This window comes from Myiozetetes cayanensis, unplaced genomic scaffold (genome assembly GCF_022539395.1).
Source record: "Myiozetetes cayanensis isolate MyiCay16 unplaced genomic scaffold, myiCay2020 scf6-25, whole genome shotgun sequence".
Taxonomy (NCBI): Eukaryota; Metazoa; Chordata; class Aves; order Passeriformes; family Tyrannidae; genus Myiozetetes; species Myiozetetes cayanensis.
The window spans coordinates 22,151,449-22,169,264 of NW_026087853.1; the positions used below are offsets into that span (position 1 = coordinate 22,151,449).

General features: G+C 42.5%; 2 protein-coding genes across 11 annotated transcripts in view; one reads left to right on the top strand and one right to left on the bottom strand.

Annotated features, from left to right (window-relative positions):
• The window catches only part of LIN52 (lin-52 DREAM MuvB core complex component), a 249,553-nt gene extending 243,964 nt beyond the window's left edge, over positions 1–5,589 (bottom strand). For 8 of the 10 annotated variants that reach the window (XR_007631527.1, XR_007631530.1, XR_007631528.1 and 5 more), the window contains exons 1-5: positions 5,470–5,589; positions 5,324–5,398; positions 5,139–5,176; positions 4,592–4,658; positions 3,558–3,641 (exon numbers count right to left, since the gene is read on the bottom strand). Coding sequence is in view for 6 of the 10 variants with exons in the window: in XM_050336333.1 (XP_050192290.1) it covers positions 3,558–3,641; positions 4,592–4,658; positions 5,139–5,176; positions 5,324–5,398; positions 5,470–5,488 (283 nt within the window). In the remaining 4 variants the exon portion in view is untranslated. Of the gene's footprint in view, positions 1–661; positions 986–3,557; positions 3,642–4,591; positions 4,659–5,138; positions 5,177–5,323; positions 5,399–5,469 lie in introns of those variants that run through there. The other 2 variants (XM_050336329.1, XM_050336332.1) reach the window with 2 other exon arrangements.
• Positions 5,590–5,808: 219 nt separating this feature from the next.
• ALDH6A1 (aldehyde dehydrogenase 6 family member A1) lies at positions 5,809–17,131 on the top strand. Its single transcript, XM_050336320.1, has 12 exons — positions 5,809–5,902; positions 6,096–6,158; positions 8,228–8,302; positions 9,661–9,822; positions 10,175–10,253; positions 10,804–11,106; positions 11,812–11,933; positions 12,164–12,353; positions 13,052–13,233; positions 14,687–14,866; positions 15,067–15,165; positions 15,598–17,131. Exons 1-12 carry the CDS (start codon positions 5,843–5,845, stop codon positions 15,700–15,702), a joined length of 1,620 nt encoding a protein of 539 aa, XP_050192277.1. The 5' UTR covers positions 5,809–5,842; the 3' UTR covers positions 15,703–17,131.
• The last annotated feature ends 685 nt before the right edge of the window (positions 17,132–17,816 follow it).

Here is a 17,816-nt window from a genome sequence, read left to right on the forward strand (position 1 = left end):
TGTCAGTGAGATTTTATAAATATGGCTGTGATACCAGGTATCTATATTTACATTTTAGGACTTTTGAACCAGTGTAGCAGGTGTTACATGAAAAATATCAGAGATTCCCAGGGAAGCAATAGCAGGGCCTTCAGAAAGTCCCTGGACAATCACATTCTTTCAATGACATAGTGCTTTTCCCACTTCCTCATCTAACATATCTGTTACGTTTATACATGTAGGTTTGTTCCAAAGTTTGGAAAAAACATCAATTTTAATTTTTTTATAACAAAAACATTTTTCTCTGTATATTTAGTTCTCAGACACGTCTCTCTGTATATGTATATTCAAGGATGTCAGGGCACATCTTTAAATGCATGGGCTTCCCAGAGCTGCTAGTTCATGAAACCAAGACATCGAAAATATTCTAAAGTGGGATTTTTAATACTAAAAATTGCTTCAGTGTATTCTAACCAATAAAATAATTAATGACCAGAAAAAAAATAGAAGCTCTAATGCAAGAAGTTTGGACTTGATGATCTTGGAGGTCTTTTCCAACCTAAATGACTGTGTGATACTGAGAACTGAAGCAAAAAGAGAAAAGCAGCAACAAGCAAAAGGACAAGGTATAATTTTACATAGCTTAAAAAGGAGGCAAGGAAACACAAGCTGAGACCTCAGAAAAGGTGCTGAAAAATAATTTATTTTTAAAAAACTTTATTGTTGATGATACAAGGTCCTGAGCCTGGAAGATGATGGAGAACTCCAGGACCACCTTGTAGCAAAGAATAAACACACAAAAGAGACCCAAGGATAGCCTATCTTTTAGGAGGAAAGCAAATATTTTAAAAAATAAATCATCAGTTCATGCTATGAAAATCCTGTTTCATTCAAGGAAAGCTATCCTTTGATGTGAATTCTGTGCTAAGGAAGGGAAGAATATTCTGAGCGAGAATCCGCCTACTAGCATGCCAGGATGAGAGTGGAAGAACAGAGGTCAAACAAGCTGGAAAGAAAACATAAATTATATATTAACAAATTAATTTGATTCACAGAAGCCACAGGGCAGTCAACAAACTAGCCAGGGTGGCAGAAAGTAAAGGTAACCCTATGGGAAAAAGAAGAGAGGAAATTAGTTCTAGGAAAAGAGATCTGATAGAAGCAAGCAACCAAAAGAGGATCTGAGAAATCAATGGCCAGAAAGTTAGGGACAGCTGGAATTATAGATAATAAGAACACGGAATCCAGATAATAGTATTCAACCATTCCTAGATGAAAGCAGTGAAGATGGACAAAATATTCAATACATTTCTTCCACATTTGTTAAGAAAGCTCACTTATATAGACAAAAGAGTAAGAGTTCATATGAATTCAAGAAACAAGGCATGTAATTCAGCAATTATTAATTTATCAAACTAAGTCATATCAAATGAACTGTTCAGATTGCAAATGTCACTTTTGCAATAGTACCTCAATGAATAGACTTTTCAAAAGGTGCACAGTCCCATGTCACTTTGCCTAATAAATTCTAATACAAAATCAACAAGTATGCTGTGAACTGGGTCAATAATAGATCTCACAGCAGAACTGTAATGTCACTCAATAGATATCTGTTTCATGGAGTGCTGCAGGAATCACCCTGGTCCTGCACAGCATTTTTATTAATAACTTGGATGAAAATAAAAGTCTTTGAAAATATGAAGGATTTGAGGTGGGATGTAGAGGAACTGGAAGGAAAAATTGCTAATATAATGAAACAGAATTGTCTCTCCCACTCAGTGCTGATAAAACACTTGAAATTACTGTAAAAAAAAGACGATGTATGTTCTGAACAGAAAACATGTCACAAAAAACAATCCTGGTAAGAACAAACCATGACTGAAATGACAGTTTTATAAAATGAAAAGAAGCAAGACTTCTATGGGAGGCCTCATGCTGCCATCTAGAGGAGACTGGTCAGCAGTGGGTTTCACCCTGCTTTTGACAGACTTTTAATTTATCAGCTAAGTCAAGAGGGGCCTATTAAACTTAGATATACAAAGATATAATCAAATCCAATATCTCTGAAACAAAACTACAAGTCCGTTAACTTTAATAAACAGATATTTTGGATTTTCCTTCTTTTTCTCTTGCTTATATAAGTCTGTAAAAGAAAACAACCTAAAGACACTATTAGGAAAAACAGTTCTAAGAAGTTCTGTTCAAACTCCACAACTAATTCTTGGTAAAAATTTTCCGAAGATACATGTATTTTACGACACACAAAGTATTCAATGTATTACAGTGTGAAGGAAAATGGACTTCAGTGACAAGAAATTACAACCATGGAGACCTTTCACAAAGCTTGAAAATTCAAGATTTCAGTTACTAGACACTAAAGGTTATAACTCTTCACTAGTCACTCACTTTGTCTTCTTTACGCATTCATTTATCCTCAGTAAAAATAAATGGAAATGCATGTAGCAAATATTGCTAATGAAACCTTACTAGCTTTTACTGCAACTCAGACTTAAACTCCATTGAGCAGAACAACCCTGTCTGACATCAAAGCCTACAACTTAACTGAGGAAGTCAATCATCAGCCAGTCTTTGCGTTTGACTCAGTTTTACGTTGTTATACTTTAACTTCTACTCCACTGAATGCTGTACACAGTCTTAACAGATGTTAGCACTGAAAATAAAATGAGCTTGAAGAATTATGTTAAAACAGATTTAATGATTTGTTAATAAGAAATCATTAGGGTCTCCTAGGTTTGCAGTCAGAAAAATTCTAAAGTTTTATTTCTACTTTCTGTAAACCACTGAAAGGAAGGTGAAAGACTTTTAAAACTTTTGTGTAGCCCAAGAGTAACTATAACGAAGGTCTGTGTTAGACCAAAATTTAACAGAAAAAAGTAAATATGTCAGTATGTACAGGTAGCATTAAACAACCCCACAATACTCTTGAAATTCTCAAGGCTGGGTCAACCTGTTAATGACAGAGTGCTAAATGTGATGATGAAAGCAGCTCCTTCTTCAAAAAAGCCCAATAAAAACTGGCTGTTTTTTAAGTGGGATAAAGGTCACCGTTAATACTCAATGACATCACCTCCTGCCATGATCGAGTTTAAAAAGAAAAAACAAACCAGTTGTAGAAGCAGAAAACAGCATGAACACAAAGTGATAGGAGAATCCTACACACAAGTGAAAGCTTCACTGTAGAGGCAGTGCATGAAGTTTGAGAGAAGTACTGCCACAAGTATTCTGAGGAATAGCTTTAGAATTTGAGTGGGAAATCAAGGGAAGTGGTCTGACTTTACATAAAGCAAGAATAAGTCAGGAACAGAAGTCTATGTGCCACTAGATAACACCAGAGTGACATACGACCTACATGATATTTCTGCTGATTCCCCCATGCAGGTAGGCTACAAGTTGAAGATGTAAGTTCACTTTCTTATCCTGTTTCAGTTCACTAACTGTGACTGTCAGACAGTTCCCAGGTCTGCCAAAACACTTTTCCAGCTAAAAAGGTACCACAAGCACATGCTTTAGTGGGAAGATTTGTGACTCAGTCAGTAACATCTGTGTACAGCACTTACATTCATCTAGTCCCAGCTGATAAGCCAGGTTCTGCAGGCCACGAACTTTTTCCATCAGGTTAGCTGTAGTGAGGCTCCCCAACTCTAAGAAAAGAGAAAACTGTACATTTTAATGCTGTCTATAGCCTTCTAGTGACAGTTCATGTGTTTAGTACTTCACAGAGCATTTTTAAGTCATACTTTTGACAAGATCTATTTCCAGTGAACAGCAGATGTTTCAAATTCAAGATGACTCCGCCCCTAATTTTAACATAGTGAGAAAGGCTCTGGTTCATGTTCTAATCTGCCACTATTGCAAAGAACAACTCAACCCAAATTTTGGAAGTTTCTGTAAGTTCACATTGCTATATGAACAAGGCACAAAAAAGTATGCAAGGAAACAGACTTATTTTACATCAATAACATGAGTTTAAGCACATTTCTTCCAGCAAGTCAAAGCTAATTCATCTCACTTTCACTGTGTAACAGTGACATGTCACTGTGACACGATCCATGCCACCACCTGGAATTCACATGAGAGACAGAGCATGCTCAAGGATGTTTACTGCTAACTAACACCTGCAACATGCAGCAAATCTACATGCTAGCTAGTCCTTCTGTAACTTGCCATACAGCCTCACCATTCCATTAGAGCTGTAGGATCTCTAAGGGAAGACACATATGTAATACATCTCTGAACAAGTCAATCAACAAGCCTAAGCTATTCACCAAGTGATCAGTGATCCAAAAAATTCTGGAGCAATAAAAAAGTGAGGTAACGGAAATAAATGTGACATTACACCGTTTGTTTTGAAAAATCAGCCTGAAACTGACATCTGGGCATTCTCTTGGAAATAATGGGTTTAATGACAAATAAGTATCATTAACGAGAGAGAGACTCCCAAACTGGAGATTCTGCAGTTGTGATTGCTAGAGATCTGAGGCCATGGGGCCACCTCCAGAACACTTAAAGAACAAGCGTTTTAAGCCTCTTAAGTACTGAATTTCCATCTGCTTTGGCAACCTCACTTCCTGCTCACAATGTCCATACTCACCCTTCAACATATCAATATCATCATTTTCTAATTCAGCCATCCACTTGGGAGGAGAACTTGTAATGGGCTGTTTAAGAAACAACAGAAGTTCATATTCAGACAAGCACATATTTAGAATTATACAAAAAAGTCTGATCTTATATTGAAAACTAGTTACACCAAGAGCAAAAACATGAAAATTCCATATGTTCTGTAGAGATATTTTTATGCTTCATATTGTTTTCCGTATTTTCCCGGACATTTTAGAGTCAAAACCGGCAAACTGGCATCCACAAACCAAAGTCAGTATGAACATTAGGATTTTCTAAAGCTTAAACTTTTCCTTCTTCCAAAGTGCTATTCTCATTCACAGTAAGCTGCACAAGGTATAAAAAAAGATATACGTATATAAAAGATACATTAAAAACAAGAGGCTTATTCTAGCATTTACTGGAGCTATATCTGAGATACGGTTTACATAACGGGGGCGTAAAGCCCGCAAAGAGAACCTGCAGATGTACCCCCACACGGAAGGGTTAATGCGAAAGGCGCAGCAGCGCTCACTCACGCTTTTGAAGGAGGCGGCGAACTCAGCAACCCCGGGCACTGGGAAGAGAAAGCGGAGAACGGCGAGGGGTAAGCGCCTCTGCGGGGAACACCGCAACCCCGCCCGGCCCCTGCCCGGCCCAAGCAGCTGCCCCGAGCTGTGCCCACCCCGCCCCGAGGCGGCAGACTCGGGCCCACCGGACTTACGCTGCTCAGGCCACAGGTCCGGAGAGGCGCGGTCCAGCTTCTCGAAGCTGAGCAGTGAGGCCTCCAGGTCGGCGCCTGCAAGAGAAGAGGAGGTGAGTGCCGGGCGGGAGCGGCGCGGGGGCAGCGCCGGGGCCCTCCCGCCTCACCGTCCGCGGGGGCCGCCATCGCGCCCGCGCCGCGTGACTCCCGCCGCCGGTCACGTGACACACCGCCCGCGCGGCCGGTCCCGCGCCGAGGAGGAAAAGCAGCCCCGCCCCGGCCCCACGTGCCGCTCTCCCCGCGGCCGCGGGGCGGCGCTGCCGGCCCGGCCCGGGCGGCTCAGGGGCGGCTCGGCCGCCTCCGCCAATCCGCGGCCCGGCACGGGGGGCGGGGGTCCCGGGGGGCGTGCCCGGAGGCCCTGCTGGCGGCGATTGGCTGTGGGCCTGGCGGAGGCGGGGCCTCGGGCGCGGCGGGGCGGGGCGCGGCGGGGCGGGGCAGGGGCGCCGTCGGGGGCCGCGGAGCAGCGACCCTTGGGCCGGCATGGCGGCGGCGGCGGCGGCGCGGGGAGCCTGGGGCGGGCGGCGCCGGGTGGCCCTCAGGGTGAGGCGGCCGCCCCCGGGGCCCGCAGCGGCTCCCGCGGTTCCTGGGGCGCAGGGGGGTCACGGCTCACCTGGCCCCGGGACCCCATGGGTGAGGCAGTCCCGGGCGGGGAGCGGCCGATGACGGGGTGGGGGGCAGGTGCTGTCGGATGCACGGGAGCCCTGAGATGGTCTGTGCTTCCCCTCCTGTCCAGCTGCCACGGAGAGCCGGTGCCCCCTGGACCAGCGCAGTCGCCGCTTCCTTCTCCTCCTCGGTGGTGAGTGCCCGTCCCGCGGGTCGGGGCCGGCGGGGGGCGGGAGGCGCGGGAGAGCCCCGGGCTTGGCCGCTCCCGGCGGACACTTCGCTCGGGTCTGCCCTGCTGAGGCCGTTCCTGTCGGCTCGGTCCCCGCCCGGTGGCTCCGCCTGGGTATTTCTGGAACCAGCGTCGGAACTGCCCCTGCGCTCGACGGGAGGGACGGAAAAAAGTTCCGTGAGCGGACTTGGGAGCTGAGCGGTGCCTGCCGGGCAGCGCCCGCCGCGGATCGCGGTGCGGCCGCTTAGGGAGTTACCTCCCGTTACTCCCGGTGCCTGTGGATTGGCCTCATGGCATAAGTTTGCGGCAGAGAGAGGATCTGGTTTCCTTCGGGCAGAATGGAACAACTTTAGTTGTTATAGTGCCATTTTAGTTCCGCTCTCCGTGGCTGCACACTCTCCAAACTCTGATCAGCTAAACCATGATTCCACAAATAGTCTGCATTACTGCCGTCCATATTCCCACAGCAGGTGCATTCTCTATGTAGAGAAAAGGTGGTGATCTTATGGAAGAAGTGCAATCAATATTAATTCAGCATTTCTTGGCTTGATTAAAATATTTTTTCGTTGTATGTGCAATCTTTTCATTTAATGTGTGTTAAGCTATTTGAAAAGAACATAAATTCCGTTGCACTGAAGCCCATGTGGTCATGTAGTACAGAAGCTTGTAGCTCTATTGCAGATACTCGGCACTTGGGCTTCTGGAGTGATTGATAGCAATAGGAGTTTGTCATTCTTCAGACCAGCACTAAACCAGCACCTTCTCTGAGTCGGGAAATTCAGTCAAGAGGCTCAGATTTCCCATGCTTCCTTCCAGGTTCTAGAGGGCTTTGTGTTTCATAGACACAGATTTCTGCCTCTCTTCCCCAAGTGTGATTCCAGCTACATAATCATCTGCAACTTTTTAATTCTCTCCTAGTTTTGCCTTCCAAATCACTAGGTCTTGCTTATCCATTAACAGACTTATTTTACTCTTCTCATCCTAGCTTTCTTGTCTCCAGTCTTTCTCAGTTTGTGTCCTCTCATTGCTGTTCACTTTTTTTCGTTTTCATCCACTTTTCACTTATTGTTAATTTTCCAACCAACACCCATATTCATGATTCTTCCTCTGATCTCTTTCCCTTCATTACACACTGGATAGCATCCCAGTCCTTATCTCCCTTTCATAATTCCACATCCTAATTTTTGCAGTTTCCTGATATATTTACATTCATATCTCAGTTCTGTCCCATTTCTGTTCTTCATATAGCCGACCCATTTCCCGTTCCTCTTATCTGTTCTCCTCAAGCCACAGTTTGTGTCATGATTAATGGGTTCTTGCTTTCTCCTAGTTCTCTCCTTATCTCCCAATATCAACTCCTGGTTTCTAGTTTATTAATTTATACAGTCCTAATCTGTTTTCCTGCGTGATACAGTTTTGTTGCCTATCTAGTGCTAATTACAGCTTCTATGACTGCTTTCCCTTCTGCTCTATGTTTACCTGAACTTTTCTTTTGCCTGCTTTGCATCTGAGTTGGAAGGTTCTGTTTTCTCTGCTGCCTGCCCGGACAGTCATTGTGAACTCCACAGAGGCCAGTTTCTTGCTCTTAGTTGCAGAACCAAGTGGGGAGCGGAAAAGTCCAAATTTATGCTTGTAGCTATAAACTGGAAAGATGAACCTACTTAGTGGCTTGATATGAAGGAAGCACACAGTGCAGTGTGCACTGGGTTCATGGAATTCTCACAAGGTGAATTATTAACTGTTTCTTCTGAACATTTATGACTTGCAGTTTTTCGGTTTCCAATTAAGTAGATTGAAATAATTCCATAGTGATGTATTTTTTCTATATCTGCTTTTAGAAAGAATTTTGGCTGTTTTGGTGTAAAGTGAGAGAAAAATGAGTCAGAGAGCAGTTAGCTGGGTCTTGCTGTAAAGACTGGATCTGGACTCTAGTGGTTTGCAGAGCAGTAAATGATGAAGGCTTGCATGCAATACTGGTACTTAGATACCTTGAGACAAAAATAACTCACTGTCCAGTGTTTTGTCCTCCACAGCCAACAACCAAACTCTTCATTGATGGGAAGTTTATTGAGTCCAAAACTACTGAATGGATTGATATCCACAACCCGGTAAGTGAAATGGTCTCAGCCTCTATAATAGTGAGCACTGAGCAACAAAGATCTGTGCCTCTCTTCAAGGACGTAGCAAAAGGGGAAAGTACATATATTCCTCAAGAAAGATTTAGGCTTGGAGGTTAAGATGGATTATTGCTTCTCAGTTTCCTTTTCACCTGAAATGTCAGTCTCAGAAAAGTTACTGCCTCCTTTACCTCCCCCATGTAGGAAGACCCTGATCTCCAGAAAGGAAGCTTAAACTCTGCTTGCATATTTTGATTTCTCATAGAAAGGCTCTGTGATCAATATGTCAAATCTTTGAAGGGTGTCTTTCACCCTGTATGTGGAATCAACTGGGAGTAATTTGATGCTAACTGAATGTGAAGTTGTGATAGAGACTGATATCACTCTAAGACCAAGGTGAAAAATCCTCATAACTGAAGCTCCTCTCCTTTCAGAGAGCTTCTACCTCTGAGCCACTATAATCACAGAGAATTTAGAAGTTGGATGCTATGCAGTGCAAAATAATCTTGGACTAGTAGCACTTGTAGTCTAAGTACTACACCAAAGACAAATGGAAATGAGGTTGCACTCAGAATTCTGACCTTTCTGACCCTTCTAGTAAGCATTTGGACAGCAGTTTCTAAATTTTTCCTCAGTAAAGCTCTATTTTGATTTGCTTTGTGGAAGTGATCAGAGCAGCAAGCCATGTTCACGTATCTCATTTGGTCTCTATGTGGCAACCAATGTTCTTATTTGATTTTCTTTCTCTTATTTTGAGTAGTTTCTCTCTTAGTGATATACCTGAAGTTTTCATCATGTCAAAGCAGATTTAGTTTTTAAGAGAACTAGACAGATGTTAAACTACCAACGTCAAGCTTTTAAAGATAAAATACTGTAGAACTAAGGTTGCTTGTAAAAATATTACTTTGGCTGAGGGGTATAGGTAAACTAACATCAATGCCAATTGCACAGTTATGTACTGCTTTTCCCCCTCATTTAATGTGCAAGAGACACAGCAGATGAGTGAAGATGATGCTGAGGGTTAGGACCACAGCCACAGTTCACAAAAACTTTTGCCTTATACTTTCTAGAAGCTTCAAGGTAGACAAATCACTTCCAACTTGGAAATGAACACTGCATTTGCAGTTTTCTGGGTGCCTAATTTGAGATGCAGGTTTTCAGAACTACTCCATTTGTAGCCCAGACCTTTTGTGTGCACCAAGGAAGGAGTCTCTTTTGTGCTCTCCCATCAGAAGTACAGCTCCTTCTAGAAGAAGGATGCTAGGTGTGTGCTGGGAAATGACCAGTGAATGGTTGTCAGTGACAGATGGGAGAAGTTCAGTTTTGATCCAATTTGTTTTTTCTTTCAGGCCACAAATGAAGTGGTTGGCCGTGTACCAAAAGCCACAGCGAGTGAGATGGAAGCAGCTGTGGCTTCTTGCAAAAAGGCTTTTTGGAACTGGTCAGAAACATCTGTTTTGAGCCGTCAGCAAATCTTTCTGCGTTATCAACAACTGATCAAAGACAATCTGGTGAGACACCATAGCTGTGTGTGATGGCTGTGGCTGAATGCATTGCAGCTGACTTTAGGAATTAAATTGAGAGACTCAGGGTTTACAGAGTTCTTGATGAGGCATTGCCATGATTGAGGAACCAACTGAGACACTGTCGAGAGGTGCAGCAAAACACTTCCCATCAAATCGGGACTTAGGTCGTTGGCTTCTTGTCCACAAGGAGCAAATCAGTCAGTATAGGCTTCTCTGTGTTCTGCTCAGTCTGCTCATTGTGAGGTTCAACTGTCTGTTAAACTGTCTTATCCCTGCACTCTATTTCATGGGTGGGCACTTTTTTAACCTTCATAAACTTTGTGTTTTCCATTTTCAGAAAGAAATTTCCAAACTCATCACCTTTGAGCAAGGGAAGACCCTGGCTGATGCTGAGGGAGATGTGTTCCGAGGGCTTCGTAAGCAGCTGGCTCCTCCTGTTAAAATAGGGAGTTTGAGAACCCATAGGAAGGGATGAGGTCACCTGAGTAACTGGTTGCTCTGGAAATCTGTACATGTTGCTCCCTTTATAGCCCTCCTATTGAAAGAAAAGGGGCAATTGTAGCTCTAAGCTGAGAAGTTTCCTTAGATAGAGCAACACTGAGTCACTTCTAAGTTGCTAGATCCTTACTTTTTCTAGGAGTGACCACAAATTACTCAAAAGGGATAAAAGCTCCTTGCTAAGTTTGAGTCCCAGGTGGTACAATAATACTGTACCTGTGCATCTTGTACTGGGGCTGTTGTGTCTGTGCTCCTATCACAGTGGCATACAATGTGCTCCAGAGAGAATCCATTCATAATTTGCTCACAGAGCTTGGCAGATCAAGGGTATTTTCTGGAGCACAATGAGGTATAAGTTGTGGGAGAAGAAGGTGGAAGAAAGAGGTGGGTCAAGGCAGTGGTGAAAGAGGGGTTTGGGGACTAATTGTTAACAGATCATCCAGCGGCATATTGCCCTTTCTGCTGCAGAGGTGGTTGAACATGCTTGCAGTGTGACATCCCTCATACTTGGAGAGACCATGCCCTCCATCACTAAAGACATGGACACTTACACCTACCGTCTGCCTCTGGGTGTGTGTGCTGGAATCGCACCGTTCAATTTCCCAGCCATGATTCCTCTTTGGATGTTCCCCATGGCTATGGTTTGTGGGAACACCTTCTTGATGAAACCATCTGAGCGTGTACCAGGAGCACTCATGTTCCTTGCCAAGCTCTTTCAGGATGCTGGTGCCCCCGATGGAACCCTGAATATTATCCATGGACAACATGAAGGTAATAATGGCCCTCCTTGGGAGATGGCTGGAGTGTATGAGTGTTGTAGTGTATGCTCAGTGGGAGGTACCAGTTGGAGAATCTGAGGCTGCTGCTGTTAGATGGGTTTGGACAGATGCTTCAGTTCTATTGATGGAGGTGAGAGGGAGGTTCTCTGCCACCTTGAACCAGATCTTCTAGGAGATATGGTGGACAACATTTTGGGATTGGGTGTCTGAGTTCTCAAGGCACGTAAGTGCTCAACTTCTATTTAGCAACCTAAGCCTCAACTGAAATAAGTAGATAAATCATCTGGATTTCCCAAGGCAGCCTAAACAAGAATTAAATGCCTCACTAAATATGCAGTGGATGCCAGCATTCTGGCTCCTAACATGTTATTTTTTTACAGCACACCAGTAGTTTCAGGGCACAGTGATACAAATAGAGAGCAGTAATTTCATTTTGGCATTGCTCAGACATGTTGGGGGATGCTCAAAGCATGAAGAGATGTCAGAGAGCCAGGAGTATGAAGACAGGGACAGGAGTACATGTGCTAAGTTAGTGACTGAGAGGTGCATAGAAAGGCTTTGGGGGAACCCGGATGTGGGAAACAAAAATGCAAGAATTTTGGTAAAAAGAAAGATACATAAATTTAGCATTTTGGGGATGGGAAGAGAGGGAAGCATTTGTGCACCACAGTTATAATGTATCATTTCCTATTTGAAGCTGTGAATTTCATTTGTGACCATCCGGATATCAGAGCAATCAGCTTTGTGGGATCTAATCAGGCTGGCGAGTACATCTATGAGAGAGGATCCCGGAATGGCAAGAGAGTCCAGGCCAACATGGTAATGTCTCTGAACGGAGCACGCTTCAGCACACAGACTGCCTCTGTCTCCTGTGAATGTTGACAGACCACACCACTCAGCAGCAGGAGCTGACTTTGCTGCTGATAGTTAAGTGATGAGGCTGCCCTTCTTGCCAGCCTCATGGCTACTATATGAAGCCATTGCCAGAGGGCTAGAGAAGAAGCAGGCTGGGGTGGTAATAATGGGAGACTCTGTGTGTTGTGTTTCAGGGAGCCAAGAACCATGGTGTGGTGATGCCTGATGCCAATAAAGAGAACACCTTGAACCAGCTGGTTGGAGCTGCTTTTGGAGCAGCTGGCCAACGCTGCATGGCCCTATCTACAGCAATTTTAGTGGGAGAAGCTCAGAAATGGTTGCCAGAGCTTGTGGACAGAGCCAAAAATCTACGTGTAAATGCAGGTACAGACTGTGATAAATTCTTACAAGGTACTTCACTTCTGTACAACTGTAGCCTTTTAGGTTAGATTGTCTGCCATACCGTGGTGTGACCCTTGGAGCTATTGGCACTGTAGGTTTGATGTGTAGGGGTAGGAGCTAGCAGATTGTCTGGATTGGGAAATGCAGTCCTAGACTTGGAGTTAGGAATATGTATCCAGCTTGCCGGTGGGACTGTGATGCAATGTTTACAGGATCGGTCTTGTTTTAACTGGAGATTTGGGGTTACGTCCCGCGTTTAACTCAAACCTACCATTTTTATAGCAACCTCATCTCAAGAGCCTTCCAATTTGTAGTAAGCATGCAATAAAAAAAATGGAAACAAGTACTCTGGAAAAGATAGACTGCTATTAGTTGTAAGAGAATTATCTTTTGTTTATATTCAATAAAGTCCTGCAGAAGGGCAAAAGTTTCCTTTCTGAGAAGAATCTATTGTTGAATTTTGACTTCCTGATGATCTAAAATTATGTTTATGACTTCTCTTATTTGTTGATTATGAGAGCTGCAGGCTATTACTCCTGTTCAGCAATATCTCAAATCTTTATTCTGTAGCTCACAAACATCAGGATTTTCAGATTTTTCCTGCTGGTGTAGTTATCTCCGTGATGCCTATGAAGAGGAAGCTGTCAGAGTTAAAACTTGGTGTCTCTGCCTTTTCACAGGAGACCAGCCTGGAGCAGATCTAGGGCCTCTAATCAGTCCCCAAGCTAAGGAACGGGTTTGCCATATAATTGAGAAAGGAGTAAAAGAAGGTGCCAGCCTCCTCCTGGATGGGCGTAATGTCAAAGTGAAGGGTTATGAAAATGGCAATTTTGTTGGGCCAACGATCCTTGCCAAAGTCAAGGTAAGATGACCAAAACCAGTGTTTGATAGTGTATATTGCAGGTTCAACTGAAAAATGGGTTACCCAAACCTGTCAGTAATCAATAATTAACAGGTGGAAAACCTATAAATGGCTCAGCCTTCCCTGACACAGTACCAGTAAAGTATTCATTGTAATGCTGCTGGGGAGGTGATAAAAGAATTCACAGTAGTGCAACATACTCTGAATTAGGTTAATGATATTAACTGAACAGACTGCAGCCAATTAAAAGAAGATATGGGCAGCTGGTACTCTGTTAAAATAAATGTCTATCAAGCATGTTGTACTATCATATGATGAACAGCTAAACTCGCAATTTTCTGTCCTCCGTTACACATTCCTGCAGTTTGCAATTTAAGGACTTGGAGAAACAAATATTTGCAGAAATATTCATGAGAATGATATAGGATGAGGTATGAAATCTCTTTCTTGTTGAATACATTCAAAACTTTGAGTTGGCCTTTCAGTATAATATGTGGTGTGCAACAGATGGACAATACCATGGGAATATATCAGTAGGATATTGGTACACATCCACGTGACTTTCCATACCTCCATTCATTCTTTTATGTTTATGCAATTAGCTGGTACAAATTTCCTTAATATTTAAGTATTCAGTTCCTTGTGGGCCTTTTGGTGAGTGATTCCTTTATAGAAAACCAATGTAGATAATTCTGCTATTGTACTTTGTACTCTTAGGATTTTATTGATTTTATGCTATTGTATAATTCAGGCTTCTGATCTGACTCAGAATTTTCTTCCCTCATTTTCAATGAATGTCTTAAACTACTTCACTTTCCTGCCATGTGTCATAAATATTGTTAGGTATGCAAAAGTAAAAGCCTAACAGATTTTTTGTGATAGTTTTCTTATACACTGTTCAATAATACGATAAGCCAGGTAAAACTTGCATCTTATCAAATGAATGTTTTGTAGTCTGCTGTATTAGCTATTAGTAATCAAAGTACTTTCCAGATAGCATTGTGAGTTTTGGGTTTTTTTTCAGATGTTGCTAATTGTCAGACATAAGTCCTGGATACTGAGTAAGAAAGGACAGCAGGTTCTAGTCACTTTGTCAACAAGAGTTGAAGTAAACTATTCTGAATTAATCCCAGTCTGAATTAATCCCAGTCTGAATTAATCCCAGCCTTTGTCAGAGGAGACCTATAAGTTAGGTTAGGCAGGCAGTAAAAGCAGAAAGCACTCTGGAGATGAAAAATGGTACCCTCTTTAGTGGACTAGATAGAGGACAGGGCATTGAAAAGGGTAAAAAGACAAGAAGGACTGGAGCATGGCTTGTGGCAATGCAGTATGATCAGTAATCCTAGGAATGTCCTGAGCATTAACAGTATGTGTGTTTATTATATCCTATTTACCAGGATATTTTTATTATATCCTTTATACAAGCTGTTTTTTCTGCTGTTTGTCTTGGCAGCCAAACATGACTTGTTACAAGGAGGAAATCTTTGGGCCTGTCTTAGTGGTTCTGGAAGCAGACACTTTGGATGATGCCATTGAGATGGTGAACAATAACCCCTATGGAAATGGAACTGCAATCTTCACCACGAATGGAGCCACAGCTCGGAAGTATTCTCACTTAGTAGATGTGGGGCAGGTATGTTCCAGCTAGGATTGTTGCTTTTAGCACTCACCATTTTACAGTGGGTAACCAATCAGCTGTAGTGACTAATCACTGCCTTCTCAGCCATCAGTACCCAGCCTCAGATTTAAAGAAACAAAATGCAGGATTTTTTGGAGAGTGCTCTGCGATCTGCTACTTCTTGTGACTAATATGGTGGCTTTCCTTTGGTTTAGGTGGGTGTGAATGTTCCAATCCCAGTACCCTTGCCCATGTTCTCTTTCACCGGCTCTCGTGCTTCTTTCAGAGGGGACACCAATTTCTATGGCAAACAGGTAAGTTACTGATTGAGAGAACTCTAGTGGGTTGAATTGTGATAAATCATATTATTAATGGAAATGGAGAGGTGGTCATCAGACCTCATTAGTGAGGAGACTTTGAAAACGTTTCAACCAGGAAACTGAAAACCAGCCAGTGATCACAGCCACCATAATGCATGTTACAGTTATAGATTGTGTTTTTCTTTTCCCTGTACTATAAAAATGCAAGTTGTCTTTTAGGAGATTGGAGCAAGAACTGGCAAGCTTTCTCACAGAACCAGAATCTTTGAGGAACTGGTAAAAAGAAAAGGCTGACAAGAATTGTTCCCAGAGGGGAAAACTCAGCCCTGTGTAGATAAAGCAAAACCTGTTTGATACACCACTAGTGCAGACCTGAAGAATTCATAAGGCCAAACATCTGATCTGTGGGTCTCTCCTTTCTTGCAGGGAGTGCAGTTCTATACACAGCTGAAAACCATCATTTCTCAATGGAAAGAGGAAGATGCCACCATTGCCAAGCCTGCTGTCGTTATGCCGACTATGGGAAACTAAATCAGCCTTTGCAGATGCTGTTCCTGGTGCCCTTCTCCTATGCTGCAATTTCCAGCTTTGTCCTGACTATCATCATTTACTTGGGAATCAGTAGAAAGCTCTTTTCTCAAGGATCTCTGTTTCTGTGCAGATTAGGCAGGTTCATGTAACTCATGGTCTGGGTTTTCTGCTGCTGTTAGGGGTTTTTTGGCTAGCCAAACTAATTTTTTTTCCTACTACCTATCACAGACTAAACAATCTTATCTAACTGAAAGAGCAGCCAGCAAGATTGGTCTTAATTTGTGTTTCTTTCCAGACCCTGTGAACTTGAACATTACTCTGGTTTTCACTTCAATATCTTTAGCCTTAGTGACTCACTCCTGGCTACATCTTGTAGCAGTTTTACTTACCTCTTTATCTTACATGTTAAGATTTTGAGTTCACCTTACTCAAAGATGAGTACTCATTTTGAGTGACATAACTGGGGCACTTTGAGTGTCTCATAGAAGTAACTTTACATATATAAAGACAGTAAGTCATCAGTCTTTCATCTGTTGGGCAGTTTACAAAACACTTGGGAAACAGCTTTGTAAGGATTTTTCAGGAAAGTATATTTGATTGCATGTCTGAGGATGAAAGAAATTTCTGTATGGTACAGTGACCTTCACTGTGCCTCTGACAGCTTGAAAACTTCTGTTCCTGTTGTGTCTGTGGCTTGTGTGCTCCAGCTCGCTGGCGATTCCATTATACCTGGAAGTTGTTTGGTGCCTTTTTACTGTGCTAACAGATAAAAACCTACACATCCTGTAACATCATGAAACTGTGGAAGCAGAAACATAACCATGTATATGTACCTTTGTGTCACGGCATCATGTGGGTCAGGGTGGAATGGAAAGTAAGTAAACAGGTCAGTAGGAACAACTACTTTTAATTGCAAAGCAGCCAGGCCTGTTCTAGTGGTTTCCTTTCCTCATTGTAGCTATATTTCTTGTGTTTATTGATTGACTCCTTGTCACATTTGCCCTAACACAGTCATGTTCTCTTGGGACTGCAGGTTGCCCTTACTAGAGAAGAGTAAGGCTTGGTATATACACCCTGTTTTTAAGAATCTGTGCATCTGGACCTGGAGAACCTATATTTTTATTCTTGGTTCCTGAAAGATGATGCAGCCATGAGGGATCCGCAGGGAACTTATTCAAGCACCCATGGAAAAAAGTATTATTCTAATGATTGCAACTGTTATTTGTTCTAATTAAACAATCTAAATGTGAACACTTTGTATCCTCCCGTCTGGTAAAGATGCCTTATAACTGACGGTTCTATTATTAGTGCAATTGCTGTACATTCACTAATGTTTGTATCTTGTTTTTTTTTTTTTTTTCCTCTGCTATACACTAGAGGGAAATTCTCACCTTGCAATTTGATTACGAATTAAAAACATGCTAATATATTTCTACAGAATATGACTGTTCCTTGGTAAGACCTTATAGAGGTGTGATGTTGGTTTTATTCCCCTATTTGCAGAGGATGATCTACAACTCCTGTAACCCAGGTATACATCTTCCTTTTACAGTATATCAAGGACTTTACCAATTTCCTCACACAGCATTTCAAGGAATGCCTTGTTTCTGTTTTCACATACACATCATTTGATCGTAGAAATTCTTAAGCTTCATGTAAATGGCTTTATTACAACCTGAAAATACATCTTCATCAAGTTCTAGCAACTCTTTTTATATAGAGTTCTAACCACTAGTCCAAATCCTAGTGCTTTGTACAGGGTCTTGCAAGCTCCTGGCTTGGGAAAGAATAAGATCTTTAAGAAGGAGGAAAATAAGTGTATTTCAGATGGATTTTCAAACACATAGTCAAAACAGCAGTGCAGCAGACAGGGGATCTAGAATTCACAGCCTTCCTTAGAAGCTAACTTCCAAAGTGAAAAGTGCATACAAGTTGCTAGTTGCTGGCTGTTGTTCATGTAATGTGTACACCTGCTTTATTTGGTCTATGGTGTTAACATCTGAATATGTGGAAGGATCACTGCAGAAAATTATGAATCTGATAATGTGACCTGATGTGTAATGAATATTGGGTTGGGAGAAGTATTTTCTGTTTTGCAAAGGTAAAATACTCTA